Below are 22,642 nucleotides of genomic sequence, written 5' to 3'. Positions count from 1 at the left end.
CTTAAATGAGGCCGGGGAGAAGGGTGCGGAGCTGAAAGCCCTCCCACCCAATTAGTTTTCGGATCGTTTCCAATTTCAGTGCAAGCAAGTGGTGGTTTGAGCTCATGGATGGGAAACCGGAGCAGAGCCCAGCCCGAGCCTGGGCATGGTTATTAGTCAGGAGGTTAATTAGCGATTGGAGGAACTCCCCTGGGGGGCAGGGGAGCCCCTGCCTGAAGGCACAGGAGGGTTGGGGCCGCTGGCAGTGCCCGGGCTGGGGGCTGCTCCGTGCCCAGCTGGGCTGCCCAGGTGCTTTCCAGGCTTTTGCTTCAGGGAACCCCTCAAGTTCCATGGAGTTTGCAGATTTTTTTTAAAACGGCTTTCTATTTGTTTGTTTTAAGAGCTGGTTTATGGACACAATCAGCTCAAGAAGTGAGGAAGGTGCGGCAGGCGCCAGGGAAGGGCTTGGCACAGGTCTGCCCTGGCCAGGAGGGGCTGAGCTGAGCGATGGGCACACGTTGGCAGGCGGAACCGGGGTACGCTCATGCATCGCATTTCTCCTCCCTGCAAGGGGAGTATTTCCAGCCACTGAGAAGTGCTGGTGAAGCAACTCTTCAGAAAAAAAGCAACACAACACAGGCACCCTTAAAATCTGGTAGTCACTACTATAACCCACGGAGGAGTCTGCATCGCGCAGAGCGGGGCTGTGCAGCACAGACCCACTGTGGATGCCTGGTGATTCCCGAATCACAACAACAATGGTGGCACGGATGGGGACAGCCCTCGCATACCCATTGCACGTGCTGCACCAGCTCCCAGCTCAGGGAGCCCTCTCAAATTTCTTCCACAGTTTCTAAGTCATCTCAGTTTCTTTTCAAGGTTTCAGAGCAAAAGGTCTCTGATGGCAGGGATATCACTATCACGATGGTGAACACAGCAGTGCCCGGGACATGCCCATGGGCAGCCTTGCACCCGGCAGCTTCGACACCACTCCTGCATCATCTGTAGACACTTCTGCACAGAAACGATGCTATTCCTGCCCACGTTTGCAACAGCAAGTCTGACACGAGGCAGGGAAGAGCATGGCTGCAGACTGAAGCCATGGGATGAACTTCGCTGTTTCCTCCCCGCGCAGGTCCCGGAGCTCACTCACAGCCAGAGACTCTGAAGCTGCATTTAAAAGCCCAACGACCGCAACGGCTTTAGAAAGTCCCGGCTGCAGAGGAAAGCCTAGAGACAAGCCTCGCATGCAAAGCAAGAGATCAAAAACCACATGAAGAACAAGGCCAGCCCAAGACATAGTTATTTTTCAGCTCTCCCAGGTCTGGAAAGGCTGGATTCAGCAGAGCCAGGTTCAGCTCCCAGCCGTGCTGCAACCTCATCATGCATCCACCTACTTCTCCAGGGGCTAAAAACCTCTCCTAAAGTTCAGCCCAGGGAGCTAAGCTTTATTTTCTGTAAAAAACATACCGGCGGGTGGTGGCGTCAGGGCTCCCAGGTGAGCAGACGTGGAGGATGCGACATTCCCGCAGGCTCAGCCAGGTGAAGATCACCCTGTGGTTTTTCCTTTGGCATTTCCCAAGCGAGGGCTACCCAAACCAAAACCCAAGCAGCTTATGGAAATTAGCATAAGAGACATTAAAGCTATGCTTTAATTATAGATATATGTGTTGGCAGAGGACAGGGCGGGTGCTCCAGGATCAAAACAGCTCAGAAAGGCCATTAGAAACCAGCGTCGAGGCGGTGAAAGGCAGCCGAGCTCCCCGGGGTCCTGAGGAACCTCCATGAAATGCCCAGAGAGGCCAGCATGGCCATGCTCCCAGTCCCACGCGTGACGCACGCCCCGTTCCCGACCCAGGCAGGAACGGCTAAAAATACCAATGTCTCTCCCTCCCCTGAGCACGCAGCTGAGAAACGTTTCCATTGACTCATTAACCTGCTGAAGAGGCATCAAACGCTTCAGCCGCGACCCATCCTGCCGTTTTAGACGGTGACGGAGGGTGACAGCATTCCAACCCCGGTAATGGCCGAGCCCTGCTCCAATGCATGATGCTCCCTTTCCCAGCACCGTGCCAGCACAAGGAGCAAGTCAGGGCAGACAGTCTCACAACTCTTCACTTCTAGGATATTTTCTACATGACTTAACCAAGGGACCAGGGCTGTCACCGAAGCACCAGGCAGGACAGGGCACAGCGATGCAGCAGCTGGTCCCCATCCCTGCGGATGGGGATGCTGCATGTGCTCCTTGCAGGTGCGAACACACTGATTTACACCCCCCAAGCGTCTGGGGCTGCCGCCCATCCCAGTGGCTTTTTGTTTCAGGGGGTCAGGCAGAGGCTTGGGGCTGGATTCCCACGACACTGGGCTGCGACACGTCTTCCCCCTCCACGCCGGCCCCGAGCGAGCACCCGCGCCCAGAGCGCAAACTGCTGTGAGGGGGGAGGCGCAATTAATAATGCACCGCGCTCCCGACCCATAAATCTCCGGCATGATTCACGGGCAATGTGAAGGGTGATGGAGAAGGTCTTGTCCAAGGTCAGACAGCAAGTCCCGGGGGATGGCCTGGGAATGGGAACAGCGGCCCCGAATTCCCACCTGGCTCCCAGCACCGAGCCCAGGCCAAATCTGTATCTGCTCAGCGTGGGCACGTGCATTTGTTGTGTCTGCTGCACATCCTTAATGAGTTACAAACAAGGGCCCAACGCTGCAGTTATTTCAGCAAGGCTCCAGAAAAGCTCGGCAGATCATATAATGAAAAAGCATGAATGAGCCGCAGAAATATTAGAGCGCCAACAAGTTCTGCTGCCTGCTGCCACGCCGCTGCCCCAGCTTTCAACTACACACGTGCTTGCCCAGGCGCCGCAGCTTCCAGCACCCCCTCGCCCCACAAGCAGCACCGGCAGACTTAGGGTGCCCATCCCGGCCCCCCGCCAGCCCACGGCCCCTGTGCCGGGTGCTCCGTGCGTGCGGCTCCGCGCGCGCCACCGGCCCTTTGTTCGCTCCCTCCCCACTTGCAGCGTGCAAGGCTTTTCCTCCAACCCACCAGCAACAGGTTTTGTCCCTCCGCAGCAATGCGGGCACTGAAAGCATCCCGAGGCAGATGTTTCTGCGACCTCTGACCCAAGACTAATGTTTTCCTTTCTGCGCTAAGCTGCCATCTGCCACGGCCAGCACAGATGACACCCAGGCGCTCCCGCAGCCCACCCCACCCCGGCACAGCTCCCGCATGGTGGCACGGGGGCTTTGTTCAAATTTGGGATGCGTCAGCCCTGCACAAGCGCAGCCCGGGGGCCGGGGGGGTGTTTCAGAGGTGCTAGGTGCATGGGGGATGCCCTGGATGCAGGGGGCTCAGCAGAGGCTCAGCCTGCATCGCCCTGCAGCTGAGAACGGCCACGCTCACATCACCCACTGCTCTCCTGCCCAGCCCCAGGGCATCCTCTCAAGTGGACGGGCTGGAGGTAGAACCCACCTCGGGCTTAAAACGCAAAAAATAAACCAACAAGCAAAATGAAAACCAAGTGTAAGCTGGAGCACAGCCACCGGACACACAGGGGCTATCCCCCATCCCCATCCCATGGAGGGGCAGGGCCAGGGGGCAGCCCCACACTGCGGGAGGGGACAGGGGGGCTGGCAGGCAGCCCCATCCCGGCCACTGGCCCCGCGTCCAGGCTGCCTCTTATCTGCGCTGCTATCACATAACCTCTTCCTCACCCTCATCTGCTGGAAGCATAAACGGCTGCGGTTGTTTTCCCCAAGGTATGAGCACCGTGGGAAAGCCAAGGAGGGGAGGCTGAGGTCTTTACTCAAGCCCCATTTTGGGGGTACTTGAGACTAATGGGGCCAGGAGAGTCCCCACTACCTCTGGGGCTGCAGCAAACCCAGGCGCTGGGTGCAGGGTCTCCCCCGCCAGGGCGAGCAGCCCCCACCCCGACACCCGTCCCCAGGCGCAGGCTGGGCTGCGGGCAATGCCGCTTTCTGCTCCGTGGTACCCGTGCCTCGGAGCAGCCATCCTAGACGAGCTGCCCTCCCTGCGCCCCAGAGCCCCTGGCAGAGCCACCCCAGCACAGAGGGGGTTCAGAAACCACGACCGTCACCTTGCGTGGTGCAGAGGGTCCCCACTGAGGGACCATCACACCCACAGAGCTCTCTGCACCAGCAAATGCACTGCGTGACCGAGCGGACGCCTGTGCCAGCGTGGTCTGGACCCTGCGGAGCAAAGCAAGTGGCCAAACGTGAGCAGGACACTCAGATTTCACGTGTTTGCTGGCAACAGCTGAGGGAAGGAGAAATAACCAGCAGAAGAGTCTCCCTTAGCTGCACACAGGACCACAGCCACTACACGCTACTCCCAGCCACAGAGCGGTGACACGACCCTACCCCATCGTCCCCACACCTCCTGGGACAACCGTCATCCTTGGGCTTACGAACGGGAACCACAACTGCCTGCTGTCACACCTTCCCCTGCGCAACCCCAGCAGCTGCAGACCCTGGGCGTTAAGCTTGCTTTCCATCAGGCATCCACGCACAAGAGTCACTTTTCCAGTTGTGCCAGTGGCTTCCCGGCTGGCACAGCCTGGAAGCAACACCCCAGCTTTCTCCTGAAGTTACACCCTTCCCCCTAAGACACTTTTGCTCCGTGCCAGCCCAGGGGACCCTGATCTCCCCCAGCTCCAATCTGACCACAGAAAGGGCCGGTGCTCGGGATATGTCTCCGTGTCACTAAGAGATCTGCTTCTTACTCCCTCTTCCCATTCCGTCTTATTCCATTCATCCTTATTCCATTGCCTCCCCACGAGCCCCTCCTGTGTTCCTGCACAGAGCATCATTGGGGACCGCAGGTGCGTACGACCGTCTATGGGATGGCTTCCCAGCGGCGTCAGCCTGCCTCGGAAACACCCCGCTGAGCACAGGAGCACACTCCAGAGCCAGGGGAAGGCAGACAGGCCTGGAAAACGGTCCCGCTGGGAAAGCAGAGCTCAGCACCCTGTGCTCTGGTCCCATCTCCTGCTCAGCTCCTGCCGTGGCATCACCACCCTGCTCAAAGTAGCACAGTACCCCCGGAGCCAGCAGAAGGAAGATGAGGAACACTTTTGGATGCTTCCCTGGGACACGTGGGGCCGTGGATGCTTCCTCCTGCCCTGGCAGCCACGGGCTGGCAGGGGCCGCTTGAGCCCCCTCCCGGCAGCGGGCACGGCCGGGCTCACCGCACCTCACCTGCAGCTTCGCTCTGTGGTTTCTGGCACACGCATCCGTTAAGAAACCAAAGGCTTCGCCATGGCTCCCAGGAGAGCCAAGGCAGAGAAGGCAGAGCTGTCCAGCTCCCCCTCACCCACGTGGGGCATCCCGACCGGGCGATGCGCCCCAAAGCTCCTGCCGGCCCTGCTGCGCTCCCCTGGCACCGGCATGGCTCCACAAACACCGCCGGCAGCCGCGACGCGGCTCCCAGCACCGAAAACCAGCGCTAGACCAAACCAGTGGTTTTTTATGAAGTCCCATCCAGGCCCTGCTTTATTAAACACTCTGGGACACCAGCCTGGGAAAAAAACAGAGTTTCACACAGGGAGGGTGGTTGGCAAAGCAGCAGGTTACTTCGAGTGACATCAGGTTAATAAAGCAAGAGCAGATCTCCAGTCTTGTTTAATTAAAAAAAGCAAACTGCAATCCGAAGTCTTTGATGTGTTTTTTTTGTTCCATTTCATTTTTGACCTAGCCCAAGCCATCTAATTGAGATTTTAAGACCCAGACTTTCATCTGGAGAGAAACTAAAGGAATTCCCAAAGCTGGATAGACTCAAGGACAGGAGTGGGGAAAAACGTGCTAGAGCCCTGTTCCTCCTACCAGTGTGAAGGGGAGAGAGGGGGAAAAAAAAAAAAAAAGGCTTTGTTTCTTAAGCAGATATTAGTCAGGACAGTTTGGGAATCAAAGTTCCCATTGTAATGAAAAACAATATAATCCCATTACTAAGCAAAGTGGCCAGGCTATTCACCCGGTGGTAACCGGCTACCTGGGAAGGAGCTGCCTTTCAATGGAGCTTCATTCACAATAAACATGAAAGATGTCGAAGGAAGAGACCAAGACAAAACTCGCCTCATTCCCACCCTCAACAATGGCTGCTATGAAATACATTTTTTTCCCCAGTTGATGTTTTTTATATCCTCTGCTGGTGTAAATCCGCACAGCCCCATTGTTTGTGGGAGCAGGCTGCCCTGCGCTGAGCTCTGCTCTCCCCGCTCATCTCGGTCCCTGCTCCTTCTCTTGGAGGAGCCTATTTATGGGGCGACCATGAAGGCTGTGCTTCCAGCAGAGGATCCTCAGGGAATACAACCTGGGCTGAGGCCGGCAAATGGTCCCACCGCCCACCCGCAGGGCAGGGGCGAGTGTCCTGGGGCAGGTCCTCAGCAAGTGCCCACACTGGTGACTGGTGTGCCTGTTAGACACCGTTAAGTTACCCGGCTCTTCTTGTCCTCCGTGGTGCTGCCCAGCAGCTGTGGCATTCGAGAGCACCCGCTGCAACTGCTCCCTGTTTTGATTTTTCAGTTGTAGACATCTTCCCTTTAAAAATGTTTTATTCTTTAAGCCAGCAGAAGGAAAAGTTGGAATTTAGGGGAGATGAGGAATTTCCACCTCCCCAGGCCACCCGCCAGCCCAGCACTGCTGGTGCCCGAGGCCACTCTCCCTTCCCCATCCCTTTTGGGGTAAATGCCCATTTTCACCCGCTCTGGACACAGCGCTGCCCACACTTGCTGCCTGTGCAGGGCGAATTCATGCTGCCTTGCTCCCAGGAGCTCTGGCACGCACACAGTGCTGGTGTCACCGTCTCACTAAGCGATGATGAACTCTTTTTTTTTTTTTTTTTTTTCTTTTTCCCCTCAAACCAAGTTTTGGCTAAACACCGTGCTGCCCGAGAGCCAAATATGGAAAACTCCCACCCGGGACACGCGTGACCCCACCATCCCACTCTTCTAATCCTGAACATAAAACCTGAGATTAGGATCTGAACAGCCACCAAGAGTTTAAACAAGCTATATTTAGCTCCGATATTTATAAACAGGAGGAGAGGGGGGTTTTGCAGAGCACAGGGGTGCCCCTGCGGCACAAACCCTACCGAAAGCCAGAGCAATTCGCGCCGGGGCTGTTTTGGTGAGATGGTGAGTGGGCAAAGATGGCAACGGCCAGACAGCGATGGATCCAGCTCCCCCCAACCTCACAGCCATGAAGCTGCTGGTTTCTCTTTGCAAGCAAAGCAAAGCTCCCAAAAATAGTTATTAGCAACAAAAACCTCGCCCCCTTGGAAACCATGGCGTGAGGGACGTAAAGCACTTCCAAGCAGACGGGTATCCCCCCAAGCCTGGGATTTCTGTCGCTGCTGAGTTTAACCAAGGAAACGGCGAGGGAGGGAGGGAAGACTCTGCCTCCGACACCTTTTGCCGGCAGAAATCCCTGTGTCAACATGACGCCCTCGCCGAGGGAGCGGGGACAATGGTGGCGGCTCTGCCCTCCGGCCGCAGCCCGCATTCCTGCCCCCCTCCCCTGGAAACCCCCCTTTTGTGGGGAGCAGCAGGCCCTGTGAAAGGGCCGTCTGTCGCCCTGCCTTTTGACTTCGAGGTCTGTGTCTAACATTTTAATAGGGGCTGGGGGCCAGGGAGAGACCCCCCCCTCCTCCCGGGCCGGTCCCCTGCGGGGTCACTCTCCCAGCCGGTCCCAAAGCCGGCGCGCAGGGCTCCGGCCGCCGACAGGCAGCGGGTGCAAGGGCAGGAGCTGGCAGCGCTGTACATCCCGCTGCCGACAGCCACATTCCTCTACCTGCCCCGAGAGGAGCTATTCGATGGGTTAACGGGCCGTGAGCACCTTTGGGAGGGTCTTTTTCAAATCCCCCCGTGCAAGGATGCACCGGCGGGGCGGGAGCGCTGGGGACGTGCTCTCCTCCATGGCTACTCATCGACAGCAGATAATTTCCATCTTAAAATAAACCACTGCACTCTCAGAAACACTCAGCCCCCCAGGCAGGGATGCCAGCGGGGAGTGTAAGGTCCTCGGGGTCCCCATCGCCCTACTGATACCAGCTCTCTCGACACGGGGACATGGGACAGAGCAGTTGACAAAGTGAAGACCCTCCTTTGGTTGCTCCTCTTGGGGACAGTCCTGGTGGACACAAGTTGTGTCACATCATGCCAGGAGCCATGGAGGAGGATGACGAGGAATCAGCAGCAGGAGGCAAGGCTCAGCCCTGCAGCCCCAGCCCTTGCAACAGCCTGGGACTGATCCTGCAGAGGTCCAAGCAAAGCCTGCCACTGCCACTCTCAGCTACACTGCCTTTAGATCAAGCCCAAAGCAACAGGCTCCCCAGCCCGTCGGTGGCCGTCGGTGCTTCTCCTGGCACCCAGCCCTCCCAGCCCACCACCACATGGCCGCTTGCCTGCAGCGTGCCCCCTTCTATTAAATAAGGGCAACGTTATAGCACCATTAAAACTTAATAAATACATTTCCCATATAAATACCATTAAATTCAGATTTTGGGGAAGGGAATTAGGGTGAAAACTTGTTAAAAGAAAATGACTTCGGCACAAATAAATTTTTGTAACTTGACTGAGCATGAAAGTTTCCCATTAAAATGCAACTCCGCTCCCTTTGCTGGAAATGTGCAAGAGCCTAATAACCAGGGCCTAAACATTAACTGTTTAACTGACTTTTCCAATATTAACTCCAGACTGCCGTGGGGGAAGGGGAGGACGTGACGGGTGAAAGCTTAAAGTAGACATTAATTACTGCTGTGCGAGGGAAGCACACCCAGAGCGCACACTGCTCACATCTCACCGGCATCATGCTCCCAACAGCCCTCTGCAGACACAGATGTGGGACACCACTGGCCGTGAGCACAGCATGAACCCCGCTGTGCGTCGGGCGGTGGGCAGGATGCTGCCCCATCAGTTGGACTAGATGATCAGTGTAGGTCCCTTCCAACTGAAAATATTCTATTCTGGGACAGAGCTCCCCATACGGCCCAGCCAAACGTCTCCCCTCCATCCCCAACCCCTCACAGGGGCTTTAGTCGTGGTCCTGATGCTGCACCTCTTGAACCAAGCACTGCATTTACCAATGAGCACCTCCATCACCTAATTCACCTCCACGAGCCAGAATGAGCCTGGCAGGTCATGCTGCTCCACCTCGCACCAAGACAGGTTTTGATGTTCAGATAAGCAACAGCACACGGAGGGAAACTGAGGCACCAAGCAGACCTTACTTGATGTATGTGGAAACCCCAACACTGTCCCATACCGCAGACCCCTGCCCGTGGGGCACTTGCCAACGCAGGGAGGTGAGACAAGGTGACCCAATCCACCAGACACGTGCTAGAGCTGTAGACGGAGGCACTGCAGCGGGTCCAGGTGCTGCCAAGCACCGAGGAAGGCAGAGTCCAGACAAGGACGCACAAGACTGAATGGGCACCATCACACCTCGGCCAGACGACCAGCTGGAAGCAGCGCTGAGCTGCTCTACCAGCAAGACTCAGATGTCAAAGTAAAGACTGGGGTGTCCCTAAGTGGGTGTCTCTAATCGGCCTGGGGCTCTCCGAGCAGGCAGATGGGAGCTGCCATGGTCTGGTGTCACGAAGACCTAGTGGGGTGCTGCAAAGACTTCCCAACATCACATGCAAAGAGAGTTGTGCTACTAAGTAGATGTGCAAAGAGACTATTAACTATTAACAACTGGAGCTTCCCAAGCCCTTCAGAGCCCCGGCTCCGCGCCCCTGATCAGACCCTGCTGACGCCAGCGGTGCCAAAGCCCTGACCCTCACATCTCTGCTCCTGCACGCCTTTGAGCTCAGATACCCAAGAAACAAAAATGCAATGCTCCCCCTCAACACCAGAGTAGCATTTCTACTGCTCATTCCAGATCTTTGGCCGATGCAAATAGCTGCAGTTTTACCCCAGACGAAAGCGTGAGCACAGCCCTGGGCTGGTGAGCGCCCAACACAATGCCCATGGCTGGCAGTCCTCAGGATGGTGGTAACACTGACCCACCACTGCCGATACCTGTCAAGGACAACCCCACAGAGCCCGGCACTGCAGGATGGAGCCCTTCTGTGGACGGATGGACTGGGGAAGCTGGGATGCCTCTTCCCTGCAGCAAATCCAGGCTCACGAGGGCACCATGCAGCAGGGCAACTTCAGGGACCTGCAGGATTTTGGCACAGCCACTTCCAGGTGCTGGGGCTCGGCGCTGCGTGCCAAGGGCATGCAATGAGATGAAAAGATCATTCGGAAAGCATCTGGAATCACCCCAAACCTTCACCTCTCCGGCCTGATGGTCCTTCTAACCCTGGCCCCAAAGCGAAGGGCTGCAGGAGGTCAGCCCAAGACCGGCCTGCGGAGCAATGAGCAAGCAGCCCAAGTGCCCCGTGGTGCTGCCCCATCCCGGGCGGCAGCAGGACACAAAGCCACGCACCTGCAGTGAAGCAGACAGACCCTGACCACCTTTTTGGCCCCTGGGATGGAGGCAGGACTCAACCGAGACCCCACTGCAGGTCTGCTTTCTCAGGGGGGTTTAAGTTGTATCCCAGAGGCTCTCCCACTCCACAGCCCCAATACATGGTCTAAAACCTTCACCTGGAGTTTGGCGACACGTTAACCACAGAGAAGTCTCCATCCAGATCCAGAGCTTACCAGCTCTCGGTAACTGCACCCCGAGGCTACTCCCTCGTTAAACACACTGATGCTCTATAAATTTCACATTCCACTCATGTACACACACCGTTACCATTTGGGACACCTACCAACACGAGCAAAACGAGGGTCACCACACCTCCAGGCCTGGAAAGAGCAGGTTAATTTCCAAACAATGTTATTTTAAAACTTGCTAACTGCCTCCTGATTATGTTATCCAAGCCCTTAATTGGCGAATAGCTTGGTCTTGCAATGACTTATACGTGTCTCCCTCATGCTACATACAATAACCTGTAACAGCCTTGGAGGTGAGACCAGGGCATGCAGTATCAGCTGGAACAAATGGATGTATCATGGCTTCCAGCAGGTAGGAAGACTGCGAGTCAGGTGGTTGAGATGGAAGAGATTTTGGTGGAATAAAACGTGCCCCATATGATGAAGTGAGCGACCTCCAGAAGCTGTCCACGGAGCAGAGTCCCATGCACAGCATCACACCACGGGATCACACATTTAACAGCCGCAAGTACCTGGCGGGGAATAGCCCCTCTGATCTCAGGTGATGATGGCCACTGCGAATACCTCATCCCCTCTGCATCCTGGGGAGCCCCTGAGCAAAGTCATCTCAGCAGGCGTCACTCCATCTCTCCTGCTCATCTCCATGCCGCAGATACTGCTGAGGGACCTACTGGGATATATTCTCTTGAACATGACCCATGCTGGCCCCTGCCCAAACGCAGTACAACCCTCCGGCCATCACAAGTATCCAAGCCATGAGAAAAACGAAGCAAAAAACCTCAGCCCAACCAATAAAATGCCAAGGCAAGTTAGCAGGAGTCAGTGGGACCACCTGAGACAACTGATAACCATCAAGACGCCTTGCAGAGAGGAGAGATGTAAACAGAGATCCTTCTAGAAAAGAGCTAAAAAATCCCGCTGCTGTCCCAGTGACCTCACCAGCTGGGCTGCTCAGCTAAGTTTCTCTGCCACTGGAATCTGCAACAGGTGACGCTTTTGTATTTTTAATCTACCCTCTTACCCATTTCCACCTTGTTCTTTCCGAGAATGAGATCAGACTCGAAAGAGCCATCAAGAGTTCTCAACATGGCTGAATCACCGCTTGTCTACTTCTTTAAGAGCTTCCTCTGGTTGATTGTTCAACACTCCACCCTCTTCCTCTCCAGCACTGCATTTTTTCTTTGTTATTATTTCATGGAAATAACGTTGGGTTAAAGCACATGAGAAAAATCAAACCAGAAGGAAACTTCCACCCTTTACAATGAGATAACAATGACTGAGCAGTTGAATAACTTGAAGGGCACAGAGAGCTGCAGGGCTCAGATCACTCCTCTGTCTTCCTGGTTGTCTCCTGAAAGAGTTTTGAGCTAAAATAATAACTTCTTCCCGCTACGGTCCCCCTCTGAATGTTTCTTCCAATCTTTCTGGCCCGCTGCCCATGGAAGCTGGTGGTGGCGGCAACGGGCACCAGCTCAGGAGCCATTGCCCCGGCTGAACTACAATGCTGCGCTGATTCATAAACAGAGGAAGTACTTTAGCAAACCGACTTTTCCCCCTTTTCAGCGCAAGCCTAGTGATTAATTTAACTTACTCTTTTCCTCTGCCGTCTCTTTTGCTTCTCTGGGCAAGAGTATGACAACCCAGACGCAGCTCCTCTGACTTTAATGGTGAAAGGCTGGTGGAGCGGGGTTTGAAACTCAGCCCTCTTTCATGCCATCTGCTTTTAACTAGCGGAGCAAGGGAGGTCCTGGGAATAAATGTCACATGGCACAGCAATCTAAAATCAGCCCTACTCATTTGCAGGGATGCCAGTCAAAACTACGGTTATCCAACAGTCTAATTAGGAGCTATCACTAGAAGTCAAAACGACCTTTTGGAAAACCTTCTCATTTTGCCTGGGAAAATGCTTTAGTCAAAGGCCAGTGCCTTTTCTGGAAAGCCACAGCTTCCCAGCGCCATGAAACCACACGTCAAACACTGCAGCAGCCACTGCCTGCAGACCAGACCTTTTAAAGCTCCAGATCTGGTGCAAGTGCCATGCGTGGGACAGAAACACCCCGCGCCTTCAGCTGGGGTCCGTGCAAGATGCATGAAACTCTGCTGCTGCTTTTCCAGCACTGAAAGACCCGGCTACCCCTGCCAAGACAGAAAGGCGGCTTAATTAGGCCGCTTCTGTCGCGAGCCCTCCAGCCGATCAAATGCTCAGTCCTCTCCATTCAATTAAAGCCCTGCATGCCCCGGACTGCCTGGCAAAGGGACAAGCAAGATAAGGCACCCTGAGTTTTACAAACTAGCACTGTAAAATAATAAAGGCAGAGAAAGCTCCTCGTCTCGCACTGGCGATTCCCTTTCCGTAACAGGGCTGATAACTCGGCTTCGGAGTTATCAGAGTCGTCTTCACGTAACCCAACTAGCTCTTTCCCGCCACAAACGCCGGGACGCTCGTCCGCTGGAGTAGCGTCTCCCTCGTACGCTATTTATTTCACTCCACTTTCTAATTGGATTTGTGGGGGCAGCACAATGGGGCTTTATGGCCAAACTTTGTTAAGTGCCAGGCCGAGCGGAGATGTGGCCAGCAGCCAAAATGGTGCATTTCACGCAGGCGCCAAAGGGCAGTGCCAAGCTTTTCTGCGTCTGGTATCTGTGTTCTTGGCTCTGCTTTGTTTAAGAAGCTTGGAAGCAAAACTCCTCGTAAAGAGATATTCAAACAAGTAAAAAACCAGGATTTTGCAAGCTGCTATCAGATACCTTGGAAAGTTGCACCTCCTCCAGTCTGGCAGTACCTCTAATATCTGCCCCCATCGCCCATGGAGCGTACCCTGCACGGGATAAGCACTTTAACACACTGAGAGCACACACCTTGGTTTCCTGCAAAAATAACTCACACACACTCGCGAAGCCATCCCGGCATCTGCAGCCAAGAGAGAGGCGGTTATTCACAGCTAGCAATGAAGAAGGTCTTTAAAGTTAACTTTTTCTCTTAAAAAATCCCACCCCAAGCCTACTTTGGAGGCTTCTCCTCCAAATAGAGCTCGCACACATCAGATCTAATTAGATTCCATCACCATCTGCACATGAAATGTAAATCAGGAGTTGCAGAGACTTAAGAAAAAAAGGGAAGAATGACCACAAGGAAAAGGAGGGGTGTAAGGTTGGGGAGGGGGTGGAGGGTTGGGCATTCTGGGAAGCCATACATGATTAGTCACACAGCATTAATCTGCCTCCCTTAACAATAGCTGCCGAATTTCGACCGAATCCCAGCTGTCGCTCTTTGAATGAAAGAAAACAAGATTTAGAGCGTCAAGCGTTGGTAAGGGCTTCTGTGCAAAAAAAAGTGGCGTGCATTCATTAGTGGCTCACAAAGGGACCCAGCCTTTGTCCATTAAATTGCTCATGTGCCTGATTGATTTGCTGATTTATTTGCACCAAAGGGTTGGGGGGCTCAGCTTGGAGAAGGGGGCGGGAGGTGCCCAGCTACTGGGCAGAGTAACGGCACCCAGGCGGATTTGCAAAAAGCAACGCACATTGTCAAGGGAAACTGCCATTCAACAGGTTGGGATTGGAAATGCCTTCAGGTTCCTCCGCCGAGGACTTCCTATTTGGAAATTTGGGGTGGGTGGGAACGTCTCCCCGCCTGCTCTCAGCTCAGGCAACGTTCAACAGGCAGAGGGGAAATCTGGCCGGAAAACAGAGCCTTGCCCATTCACATTTCTTTTATGGAATAGTTTTAAAAAGGGAGCTGGAGTCTTATTCATTTCTCTTGGTTATTGTTCCCTGGGAGCCTGGAGTGAATCGGCCATCGCTGCGGTGGGTCGGTTGGTCCTTCAAAGAGTCCCAACGCTTTACACATCCGTTTCCCCACAATCAGCTTGGAGAAAGCTCCTGCCCGAGTGCCAGGGTCCCGCCAGGAACGCCGGGCTGGACCGCAGCTTGGCACCAGCACCGGCAGGGCTGCAGGAGGAGGTGGCCCTGCTCCCCCGCCTGCCCCAGGCGATGCCCTGCAGACCCACGGACATCAATGGGGCAGCTCCATGGACATCAATGGGGCAGCTCCAGCAGCCAGAGCCACGCCATGAAACCTCTCTTGAATATTTACTGGAGATCTACTGGACACCGCACCACAAACTGCCAGGGTGCAAGGGACTGAAAGGCAACGCTTCGGGGCCAGGAGGGAGTAGGTGGAAGACAGACAGACAGACAGCCTCCCTCCCTGCCCGACGGTCCAACGAGCGCCGCAGGCTGGCCCTACCTCCTGCTCCATCAGCAGGGCAGTCTGCATAGGTTAACACCAGCAAAACATGGCCCTTTGCCCATGTTTTTCCACCCAGCTAGGAACAAAGCCCGATCCTGCCAAACTTGCGGCGACTCCTACACAAGCAGGTTATTCTTGCCACTCAAGGAAAGAAAACGCATCTTGCCCTATTAAATCCAGAGCCTTCAAAGCAAAGTCAACATGCATGTCAATACTTTGGTCGGGGGAGATGAAAATCCTCTGGCTCCTCCATACTTACCGGCACACCTCCGTTCCGTTGAGAAAAGTTTCACACTTGCCCCCGTTGAGGCAGGATTCGGCAAGCTGCGTGCACCGTAAACCTGGAAACAGAAGGAGAGCATTAGCCACAGCGCAGGTCCCGGGTGGCAGCGGGGGGGGGGGGGGCTGCATCCCCTGTCGTCACCCGGACCGGGGACAGGCTCGTTGAGACCCCCGGAACGCCCTGCCCCTGCGCAGCCTGGAGAGAAGGGGGCTGCAGCACCCGGCGGCCCCCACCCGCAGGGTGATGGAGGTGGGCAGGGACCACGTGGCCCCAGCGCTGAGAGGCTCACCTAAAAATAAACTCGGGGTGGGCTTGAGGGTAGGCTCTGCCTTCTCCTCCAGCAGGAGGACTGACAGAGAGAAACCCCAGACCAGGCCCTTGAGTGACAAATGCCATTTGGGAAAAACCATCTGCCCGAGGGCCCATTAGTTACCATTAACTCAGTAACGAAATGAGTCGCCCGTCACAACTTGCTATGAGTAAAGGTTTCATTGTCTGGCCCTCAGAGCCAAATTCTGCACAGTTACCACAGCAACTCGCTGAAAGTACCAGAATCGCTTCCGATTTCCACCCCGGCTCGCTCTTCCCCTTCTCTGTCCCACTCGCTCTTCACAGTAACTGGTTCTGTGACACGCGTGTGCAGCCAGAGCAGTTTCACATTGAGCAACTACAGCTTCGCACCACCGCCGCCAGAACCAAACTTCTCCCCCGGACGGCTGCCGAGCCCCACGCACCTTGGGGACACCCCGCTGCGCTTGGGGCTCTGTCCCCAGCCCCGCATGTCCCCCAGGGGATGGCGTGGGGTGCTGGGGACCACTCTGGCCGGGCACAACTTTCTGCAAACTTTGCCTCCGAGGGGCCGGATGCCAGGCACGGCTCTCAGCCCGGGCTGCCCCGGTGCAGAGCAGGGTGAAGGCAGCCCTGCTGCCTTCCCTTCCCAAAATCCTCCCAGGACACTCCTGCTCTGGAGGAGGCTTCTCGCTCGGCCTCGGGGTGGGGTGGGAGGGGGAGCATCGCAGGGCTCCGGGGGCATCACAGGGCTCCGGGGGAATCGCAGGGCCCCGGCCCCCCGGGGCGGGCTGCTCCCCGCTCCGCCCCGCACCTCCGGCCACTTTTAGGGCTCTTTTCCCCGGCTCCGACCGGCCACCCCCGACGGTCACCCAGCGCTTTGCCGCGAAGCACCCGGACCCGCCCCGGGGCCGGCGCCGGCGGGGGGTGGGGGGGGTGTGGGGGGGGGGGACCCGGCTGACTTTCAAGAAACAGGAAACCGAGAAAAATTTGCAAAACGGTCAAAAGCTCTCGCGGAACAACAAGCAGGAGCGCGGCCGCCCTGCGCGCCCCTCCGCCGGGCCGAGCCCGTCCCGAGCTCCGGCTCCCCCGGTTCCCCGCCGCGCCCTGCTCCGGCCGCCCGCGGTACCGAGCTCCGGTCCCTCCGACCGCCCGCGGTACCGAGCTCCGGTCCCTCCGACGGCAGCGAGCGCAGTTCCCCGCGGCACCCCTCGGTACCGAGCTCCGGTTCCCGGCGGCCCCGAGCGCCGTTCCCCCTCCACCTCCTCCGGGGCACCGAGCCCCGGCCCCCCCCCCCCCCGCGGTGCTGAGCCCCGCTCCCTGCACGGTTCCGGTCCCGGTTGCCCCAGCGGCGCCGAGCTCCGGTCCCCCCGCAAGAGCTGAGCCCGGTCCCCAGGCACCCCGCGGCACCGAGTCCCGGTTCCCACGGGGACCCCGCGTCCCGGACCCCCCCCCCCCGCGACGGCCCCGCGCTCCTGTGCCCGCAGTGCCCCGCCGTGCCCGGCCGGGACCGGGACACACGCCGCGCCCGGCCCCGCTCTCGGCAAACTTCCTGCCGGGCGCTGGGGCGGCCGGTCCGGGGCCCGTCGCGGCGGCCCTCACCTCGCGTCAGGGCGGGCAGCAGGAGGACCAGGAGACCGGGCGCCAGGAGCCGCTCCATCCCGCTCTGCTCCCGCCGCTCACAGCCGCATAGATCCGCGGAGGCCTCGGCCGAGCCGAGCCGAGCCGAGCCGGTACCGGTACGCGCTGCCCCGCCGGGAGCCCCAGACACACCGCGCCCCAGCGCCGAGCGCAGCGACTCCGAGCGCCGGCGCCTCCCGCGGCTGCTCAGCCCCGGCGGGCCGGGCCGGGCCGGGGCGGGAGGGCGGGGGGGGGGGCGGGACGGTGCGGGGCGGGACGCCACGGTACGGCACGGCACGGCACGGGATGGGACGGCACGGGACGCTCCTCCCTGCCCAGCCCGGGGGGCCGCCGCTGGGAACCCCCTTCCCGCCACGGAGGGTCCCTGCGTGGGACGGGAGTGGGGCTGCGGAGTCCGCGCAGCCCCCACGGGCAACCCCAGTGCAACTCTTCCCGTGCAGCCACCGGACGCCCCCGGTGCAGTTCCCCCCATGCAGCCACCGGACACGCCCGGTGCAGCCCGCCCGGGCAGCCCCGGACACCCACAGTGCAGCCCCCCCACGCAGTCCCCACAACCCCGCAGGGCAGCCCCCTATCCCCAGTGCAGTTCCAGCACAGCCCTCCCATGCAGCCACTGCAGAGCCCCAGCACAGACCCGGACACCTCCATGTACCCCCCCCCCCCTCCCCAAGCAGCCCCCACATAGTCCCAATGCAGCCCCTGGACATCCCCAGTGCAGCCCCGGACACCTCCAGTTCAGCCCCGCTCCCCCCCCAGCCGTGGTGCAGCCCCCCCCATGCACACCCTGCATAATTCCAGTGCAGTTCCCCCCATAGTCCCAGTGCAGCCCCAGTACAGCCCCCTCCCAGCCCTGGTGCAGCCCCGTTAACCAACTTCAGTACAGCCCCTGCACAGCCCCCCCGTGCAGCCCCCCCCCCGCCCCTGCACAGCCCCGCAGACACAGCCCCTGTGGCCTGCAGCACCTGCTCAGGGGCCGCAGGAGGACCCAGGCCCCCAGCCTGACCTGCAGCGTGTCTGTGCCGGGGCCCTGGGCACCTAAACTACCAGGACACACAGGAATGGGGCGGTTGTAAATGACCGGTTGCACCAGGGGACCAGGGCTTGGGCTGAGCATCCCCTGGGGGTCACAGGAGAACTGGGCGCAGAGTGCGTTCGGGGGCACGGGGTGGGATTCACCCTCTGACCTGCACCATCACGTAGGTGCGCACAGGTATGCCGAGCCATTTCCTACCCGCCTTCACCATACGTGCAGGCAGCTACCTGTGGAGCTGGGGTCGGATGTTATTTGTTTTGTGCTGTGAACTAATGAACTCGCAGGCAGAGCCTTGGCCAGCCCGATGCGCCACATCAACAAATAAACAAATAAATTAGGAGAAGCAGGGAAGCCAAACCCAGGAGGCAGCCCGACAACCCCCAGATGTGTGCAGGCTTCCCGTGCGCGCAGCGTTGCCTGTGGGTCCCCGTGCCCTCATCCCTGTGTCCCTGGTGCCCCGCTCCAGCCCCAAGCCGTCACTGTGCTGAAGTCAAGCCCGGCACACCGAGCTGCCCCAGAGCCTGTGGGATGGGAGCATGGAGGTGTCCCACGTGAAACCCAGCCGGGCCCTGAGCCCGAGGACGGGCTTAAGCACTTAAACTCGTGTTTGTTTGCCGGTGTCACCTGAGAGCTGTGCCTGCAGGGGGGTGCTCAGCGGCTGTACCCACAGAGCACCGCCGCCAGAAACAGCCTGTGTGAGGGTGCTAATGAGTGATGCTTCCTCACGGGGTTGTGGGGGACAACCCTGCTCAAGCAAGGCTCACTGCGACACCGGTCCCCTGCGTCACGCCATGGCAGCCTGGTGTCTGCCACTGCAGCGCTGTGCTGTGGTGCCTGCAAAGCGGAGCGGGGCGGGGGGAAAGCTTGGATCACAGAGAACTTGGGGTACTAACTGCCCCAGGGACGGGGGCACCTAAATCCCATCCTGGGTCTCCCCCCGAGCCCCTCTGAGCTGTGGCTGTTGGAGGCCATTGGATGGCTCTTTTACAGCTCTCAAATATGGGGACGTGCAGGGCCGGCTGCTGGCCTTTGGCTGAAAGCTTGGGAAAGAGGAAGAGGAGCAAGGGTCGGCAACGGGTTAATGGGAAGGAGGTGACACCGTTGTCATCTGTGTCTCTCATCACAGGGCACCTCTCCGCCAGCCCCCGGGGCTCATCCCGTCCCATGCCAGGCCTGGTGTTATCCCACTGCTTCCTGTTGTAAATTATTTCCAGAGCAAGTGTGAAACAATTAAACAAACTGAAGGGCAGAGTCTGCTCGTCAGATCAAAGGAGCGAGCCCTGCAGCGGTACCTCGCTCCCGCGCTCTCCCCTCCTTCCCTGCTCCTCCTGCATTCGTCGCTTTGGGCTCTAAAACAGTGCCCCGAGCCGGGCTGGGGAGTCGGGGCTCTGAGCGGAGCACAGTGCCGCTCAGGGTTCGGGTGCTGCTGGAAGCTCGAGCCCCCTCTGAAACCTTAAAGCATCCCAAGGAGATGCCACTTGCCTCGCTCCGTTGTGGCAGAGCAGGGGCAAAGCCGGGCCATTGGTGTGTTTTAAGAGCAAATAACAGATGCCAAAGGACGCGAGGCTGTGATGCCTCTTCACCCTCGTTTTCTACCCTTGGCAGGGAAGTGGATGCTCCCCCTGTTTTATCCTCCCTGCAGACAGGAGTAGGGTGGCAGAGGCTGGGCAGCAGGATGCAGCCCCTGCCGCTGCCCTGCCTGAGCGATGTCTCTGCGCCACCACGACCTTGCCACCATCTTCAGCCTCAGCTGGAGGCAAGGCAGCTGCGAGGGCAGCCTGAGGTTTCCACCACTCGGGCTTCCTTGGAGATGGAGACTTCTGCTCTCTTTCTCTCCATCTTCTCCCTTTTCCCTTCCCGCTGGAGCCCAGCGAGCAGGCAGCATCTCGGCTCTACCTGCCTGGAAATACCGGCCGTAGCTTTGCCCGGGCTTGTTCTCCACGTGCAGAAAGCACCATGCGTTCAGCTTAGCTGCGCTCCGGGGCTTGCTCCCCGAAACTCAACGGAGCTCCCCCAGCCCCACCAGACCACCGTGGCCGTGCCTGGGTACGTGGGGCCATCGGAGTCCCTGCCGTGACTGCGTCATCTGGGGATGGATGCAGTGGCAGGACCGGGTGGTGGAGACACCCAGCCCTGCCTGCTGCTCTGGCACTGCAGCGGCGGGCACTGCCGGATAACTGGGTGTCCCTGGCACCGGCTGCTCTTGGGGTGCTGGACACTCACGAGCCTGGGGCCGAAAGAGAACGTGGGAAGCCGTGTGTGAGCCCTGGCCCTGGCTTTTCTCTGCAGTGGGGAGGGTCTGCCCGTGGAGGCCGGGGGCAAGGCTGCGGATAAACGCAAACACAGCCGTGCGTGCAGCCGCGCAGCCCTGCCGCCTCGCCCCCTGAACACGAAAGGTCAAATACATCTATTTATCGCCATCACCCGAGGGCTGCCGTGACCCCGCGGCAGTGGGGCGGCTCTGCACCGGGGAAGGCTTTGCCGTGGGGGAGGTAAAAGGCTTCTCTGTGGTTTCCCACAGGCAGGACGGGGGCGCGAGCATCTCGGCACGAGGATGACTCCTCCAGCCAGGCGCTGCTGTGAGATGCCCTGCTTTAATCTGGTGCCATCCTTCCCCTGGTACAGGGGGGATCTGGTGCAAGATCCTCGCAGGGAACCTCCTCGAGTTTCCTTCTCCGGAACGCCTCCCCCAGAGACTCCTACCAGTTAAAGAAAAAGGGGAGGAAGGGAAAAGTCAGTGTTCAGCATAAATCTTTTTGCAATAAGAGGTGAATATGACATAAATCCAAAGAAACTTTTTATTTTGAGTGGTCTTCAGGGGTTAAAAATAATGGGATTTTAGGTACTTTTAAAAATAGTGTTCATAAAAGGCTTTAATAGAAACCTTGGCAACTGTCCATGTGATTAGTGATTTAAAAACATAAAACCTCCACACATGTTTAAAAGTTTTAATAAGTTAAAATTAAATGAGTGAAACTCTGGGAATATTTTTTTGTTACTGCGAGCTAAGAAAATTATGTCCGTTAAGAAAAACTTAATACAAATATAAACAGGTAATGCACATCTGTAAATTATTTTCATGTCTCCAGGGGCTGGAAAAAAACCTAAGTGAGACCAGCATTCTTATATATATTTTGCCTTGACAGCTCAGGAAAAAAATTGCCAAAAACCAGAGTTAGAGCACTGGGCTGGCGTGGGAAAGTTGGTTTAGTGAGAAATTTGCCCTAGGCTATTTAAATAAAAACAGGCGTTTTTTTTAATGGCAAATGCCTGTTAAATACAACCAACGTGGCTTCCAATCGCCTGAGTAACTAGTATGCCTATTCCTTCTTGACACTTTCATCTCTTTATCATCACAATCAATATTTTGCTCTTATACATCCAGTGCAATAAAAATAGGACCGATAAGGCAGACATCAAACTGGATCTCTCCTGCTTTCCTTGCCGTGCTTGGTTTGGCATTCCTCCGCCGGCTGGGTTTTGGAACAGCACGCAGGGTTAGCCCTCCTCGCGCTGGTACACGCACCCGCACCCTCGCTCACACTCTCAAAAAAAGCAATTTTTAGTAATTAAGCGTGAATCAAAGTGGGTAGAACATCCTGGAAAGTCTGAGCAGATAAAAATACGGCCGGTCGTGGAGTCTGCAATGTAAAACTATCCCAGCCAAAGCTGCCCCATAATGGGATTAAGCTGCGATTCCCCGAGGCACCGGAGAAATGAGGCTGGATTTGAAAGAATGGTCTAAATCCTGATTTTTCTTCCCCCCCCCCCCCCTTAAATAGCTGAGTGGAGGATTGTGAATGGATGGCCACAGGATAAATCACACCGATCGTGCCATCCCTCAAGCACGGCAGCGATGGCAGCGCCGCCAGCAGCCCGTGCCTGTGGAGGATGACTTTCCTCCTGGCAGCGCTGTGGGGATCGGTCCCACCAGGGTGTCCGGGGTCGGGATGGGACAGAGGACAGCCAGCCCTCGCTGCCGTGGGCGGAGGTCGGTGCCATGCGTGTCCCTGCCCTGGCACGGCTGCTGCGTCCGGGCTTGGCACCCATGGGGTTTTCCTCCTCGCAGGCTGCTGAAACTGGTTTTAATTGCAGGGTTGCTTCTGGCCATCATTTCTTGGTGTGTAAAGTCAGCTTAGTAACTCTCACCCATGGGATTAGCGACAGGCGGGGAGACGTCCCGGAGGAGCAGATTTCCCTGCACTGTTTGTACCTGGGTGAAAGGTGCTGCTGTGCTATTGCGCTATAAAATCTGTGTCACGTTTAAAATAAAACACCTTTATGGGCTGCGAAGGGAGAGCAGGTGTTGGGCAGGCGTCTCTCAGCCCGGTCCCGGCCTCGCTGTCCCCTCTGCTGCTCTTATCCACCTCCATAAAACAACCGAAACATTTGCTCTTGTGTAAACAGAGGCCGATGGGGTTTATAGAGCTGCGGGTGACGATGTGCCCGGTCCCAAGCCCGTCCCATCCCCACGCTGCTCCCTTGCG

General features: G+C 57.3%; 1 protein-coding gene across 2 annotated transcripts in view; it reads right to left on the bottom strand.

Moving 5' to 3' along the window:
* The window catches only part of NOTCH1 (notch receptor 1), a 43,205-nt gene extending 26,064 nt beyond the window's left edge, over positions 1-17,141 (bottom strand). For both annotated transcript variants that reach the window (XM_050907719.1, XM_050907720.1), the window contains exons 1-2: positions 17,084-17,141; positions 15,170-15,251 (exon numbers count right to left, since the gene is read on the bottom strand). In XM_050907719.1, coding sequence (XP_050763676.1) covers positions 15,170-15,251; positions 17,084-17,141 — 140 coding nt within the window. The remainder of the gene's footprint in view (positions 1-15,169; positions 15,252-17,083) is intronic.
* Between the last annotated feature and the right edge of the window lie 5,501 nt (positions 17,142-22,642).

This window comes from Gymnogyps californianus, chromosome 18 (genome assembly GCF_018139145.2).
Source record: "Gymnogyps californianus isolate 813 chromosome 18, ASM1813914v2, whole genome shotgun sequence".
In the NCBI taxonomy this organism is placed as follows: Eukaryota; Metazoa; Chordata; class Aves; order Accipitriformes; family Cathartidae; genus Gymnogyps; species Gymnogyps californianus.
Note: the sequence above shows the minus strand (reverse complement) of the source record. Positions and strands in the feature narration are given on the sequence as shown.